This window comes from Lottia gigantea (genome assembly GCF_000327385.1).
Source record: "Lottia gigantea unplaced genomic scaffold LOTGIsca_41, whole genome shotgun sequence".
NCBI classification, from domain to species: domain Eukaryota; kingdom Metazoa; phylum Mollusca; class Gastropoda; family Lottiidae; genus Lottia; species Lottia gigantea.
Genome location: NW_008709421.1, coordinates 179,166 through 183,533, shown reverse-complemented (window position 1 = coordinate 183,533; position 4,368 = coordinate 179,166). Strand labels below are relative to the sequence as shown.

The following is a 4,368-nucleotide window of genomic DNA, read 5'->3' as shown; positions in this document are numbered from 1 at the left end:
ATTACGATGGCAATCAGCCAAGCTAAGGCAAACCAAGACCATATTTTCCTAGTTCGCCATAGTTTATACAAATCGCTGCCTTTTCACTTTAATCTTTGGATCGTCGAAACTTAACCGAATTGCCACGACTTCTTTAGACACCTTGATTCGTTATTATAATTTGAGTAGTCCTGAGCATAAGGACATTTTGCGATATTCTATGCTGCTTTTTGTAGGCGTTTAGTTAAAGAAAAGAACAAATTACTGGTTTTCGGAAGAAATAAGCCTTAATATAATTATTTCAACCTTGACAGCCATTCACTTAACATTTTTATCCCGGCTCCGACTGAGCAAATACTTATTTATATGTAAGAAGATGAAATCACGAAAGTCAGTCACGAAACTTGTGAAACCTACTGGATGTACAGCAAAACCAACAGGAATGAGAATTCACCATAATGTAGGGATAACACCCTTGGTTGTCAAGTTAAATACCATCAGTTACCCAGAAAGCAGGGGATAGTTCCTGTTTCTTATAAATTATAACAGAAAATGGAGATGAAGAATTTTCCACATGTCTATCTGCAGAGAACGATAGTTGCACCTACTCAAATTCGTAACCGAAATGGCCACCCATTTTATAGCAAACTAAACAACTAACTAATCTCGTTTCATTGAGTACATGCGAAATACTCAGATGGTTCACAGCTTTTTGGATTCCGATAAAATCATGCCCTTCATGGAGGACACGCTAAATGTTAAATAATGAAAGAGAAAGTTGAATAAATACATTTTTTTGGTTCATGTATGTTAGTTTATGCTGTGGAAAGGGCAGTGGGAGAGAAAATTAATTTCGGAACACCATCAGTATTTTATTTTTGCTGCATTACTGAGTTTTTAAACTTCTAGACTATGTCTTTGAAAATACATTCACAGACATTGATCGATTTATAATACTTGTTCGAATGTAATTTGAAAATACATCGATTAAATGTTTATTATGCAGTATATCTGTCATTGTCGTGATGATATTATTTTATAAATACCTTGTCAAGAGATAGAGCAAGATGAGGTTTGTAGGTCTAATGTTAAGTAAGTACCTATTTTATTTTCCTACTTCTCATTACTTTTAGCCGATTTGACTTCATATTTTCATTTTCCAAATTAACTCCTGTAAATGTACACTTGGCATTAGTGGTAATTCTTCTTAGTATGAAGAATTCAACTAAAATTGTGTTCAACGGGACTAGTTTAAACTATTTAGTCCTACCCAAATTCGGGTTGACTAAATAATTACATAGAAGCAAAAACTTTTAGTAATTTTTACAAATTTGTCCTCTGATATATTTGTTCGGTACTTTCAGTTCTTATTGAACAAGGTGCTGCACTGGTTCCACCAAAGTATCTGTACCCACTAGGTGGAAAAAGTTTTACTTACGATGTCATCAATAACCAGGACGGAATAAAACCCAAATCAACACATTGCTTCACTGTTGGACCAAATCATCCTCAGCTTAGTTTTTCAGCCATGTATTTCGATAGGAATGTTAATAAATATGCAGATGTCAGGATTCCGTCAGATAACTCGATTTCCAGTATTGGTTTCACTGTTTTTTTCAATGCCTTAGATCCATCGGGTTATCTTTTTCATTACCGTTCGGACAATCAAGGAAATATCGACTTTATAACAGAAATGTATGTTAAAATAGATAATGGTCAAGTCATTTCCAAAATTGACACCAGTGGTGATAAAGCCGGTCCACTTCAGTTTCCTGTTGGAGCTAATGGGCCTCATACCATCTCACTGAATACATGGATTATGATATCCTTTACGAATTTCGCTGTTAATGGTACAACTTATTTATTTATAGACACGCTTGTGGAACAAGTTACTCATACGTTTAAATTTTCGTTGAAAACACCCGGGACATTACGATTCGGTGCATCTCTGCCTTCACCGTTTAATACATTTCATGGATTTATGACATGCGGTGCTATTTATAATGTTGCAAGTGGTTTTGACAATGTTACCGAAATTTTACAATACTGCTCGGAAAAAAATTGGCCTAATTCACCCCCAAGTAAGTACTATATGTATAGATAATTGTTAATATCGTTAAATGCGAAATTATTTTACAACCTTACACGAGGTCCTTGAGTGCATGCATAGTTCCAACTGTCAGGACTCCATGCTTTATTCCTACTATTCCTCAGTAATGTTTTATTGTCATCAGAAAGGCCTGATTTTGTCTCACAATTACGTATCACACGAAAGGCCATTTTGGCTAGGTCAAAGAATTCTTTGCACATATTACACACCCTTCTAAGATCTCTCTAACTTATTAAATGTTAACTTGTTACTTTTCAACCACACTAACCTTTAAATAGATACGATACCCATACCAAGTTTTTGTGAAAAGAATCGGATAAATTCTGTTTCTTCTGCTGTGATCACAGTAATAAATAAATCTACGAAAAATCAAAGATTTTACTCAGCATGTTTTTTCACGTTTGGATCAAAACTGTAGACTCTATTGCTTTCACAAATCAAAATACAATGTAAAACATATGAGGACAATTTGTTATATTGTGTTTCATAGAGAGAGGTGGTGGCAAACTTGCTTGATAGTGTTATTCAAAAAGAGACGAAGATATGGTTTTTTTATATTATAATTTCAGAGCCTACATGTCAGAACTGGTATGTTACAGTATCAGTTCATCACCTCTTTCCGTTGGATGACGTGGCATGGACATCTGATGTTCATTTGATGCTCCACAACAATAACAACAAATGTTTGAGACCAGGAAAAACTCATCCAAGTTTTGATCACCGTGGTCTACGTTTTGATGGCTCGTCATATTCCAGTTTTAAGCTGACAATAAACAGTAGTGATTTAACAGGAGACTTTTCCCTTATGACTTATATTTATTTTCAGAACTACTCGTCTGGAAAAATAATTCAAATTTTATCCTCATCGGGAAACACTGTTCTAGAATTAATACACACAGGCACGGGTGTTTATTTCGAAGCATTTACAACAAGTTCTTCATGTGCTCTTTCAAATATCACTACAAATATCAATTTCAATTCGTGGATTCTGTTGGGAATACTGAGGGAAACAAACCAATTACTGGTGTCGATTGATGACAATATTTTTCATATTCCTGATACTTGCGGTTCATTTGGATTATCTGACAATGCCTACATTGAAATAGGTAATTCTGAGAGAGGGAGTATTGGATTTCGTGGTAGCATGAGATGTCTTGTTCTTTTCAACGAATTACTCGATACTAATGTTGGAAGTACTATGAATCATTTTTGTACAGCAGCACAATCGGATGCTGTTACAAGTAAGTATAGATTAACAGTTTTATCTTACCTGCGTTTACTTGAAATTTGAATTGTCAATGTATTCACGTTGACTTTTCCAATATATTGGACCCTTTTCATTTACCAATATTTTTTTTAAATCCTCAGAGGAATTTTGGTAAACCCGTATAAAATATTTATGATTTACAAAAATTGACCGTCCATTTAGTTGTAAATTTGGAAATATAAAAACAGAGGATGAAACACATTCTGTTCTGTTTCAATATTTCTTCATCGCTGTACAATTGATGTATTGAGAACTATTTTAACAGTGAAAATATTTTAATATTGTAGTTCTAAATTTATATTGTTACTATATAAGACAAAGTTTAAAGACAATGAATTTCCTAATGTCGCTCTCCTGGACAAATAAACTAATACATGCGTTTATTATTTATTTCAGATGTTATCAACAACTGTGATGTACAGCCTTTAAGTGAGAGAAAATACCTTCTCTTAAGACATAACGTGAAGCCGGTAAACACATTTCAACAATTATCATCTGGCAATTTTCGTTCACTACCGGCTTGTGCAGCACATTGTTTTACGCTTGCGTTCTGTAGATCATTCACGTATACGGATGGTTATTGTGTATATTATGATGAAATTACCGATGCCGGATTGATTCCGTCTCCCGGGTCAAGATTTTACATCCGGGCTTAAATATGCCCATTAAAACCAGTGTCATAAACTCAATACGTTGCATGAATGAAACTCATAAATAAAATGTTACGAAGTAAATATGATTTCTTGTTTCCGGTAGTGACATAATAATATAGTAATAAACACCTTACAATACAAATTCCCACACAAGAATGTTATCACATAAATCGAACAGTATTTTCATTGCATTGGTACAAAATTGCAGAACAATACTAACATATTAGAACCTAACAATTTAAGCAAAAATTCAGATTACCAATTTCAAACAGAAATGCTTACTTACAGTTGAGTATGAGATAAAATTTATTGGGAAATCACACTAAATCCAACACCTTAAATCATGAATACTGTTCGAT

The 4,368-nt window shown here is 33.9% G+C and overlaps 1 protein-coding gene across 1 annotated transcript in view; it reads left to right on the top strand.

Annotated features, from left to right (window-relative positions):
• The window catches only part of LOTGIDRAFT_233580 (hypothetical protein), a gene marked incomplete at its 5' end in the record, with an annotated part of 5,647 nt that extends 1,563 nt beyond the window's left edge, over positions 1-4,084 (top strand). The window contains 3 exons of the mRNA XM_009060188.1: positions 1,344-2,060; positions 2,659-3,330; positions 3,753-4,084. Coding sequence (XP_009058436.1) covers positions 1,344-2,060; positions 2,659-3,330; positions 3,753-4,012 — 1,649 coding nt within the window. The 3' untranslated portion in view covers positions 4,013-4,084. The remainder of the gene's footprint in view (positions 1-1,343; positions 2,061-2,658; positions 3,331-3,752) is intronic.
• Positions 4,085-4,368: the final 284 nt, after the last annotated feature.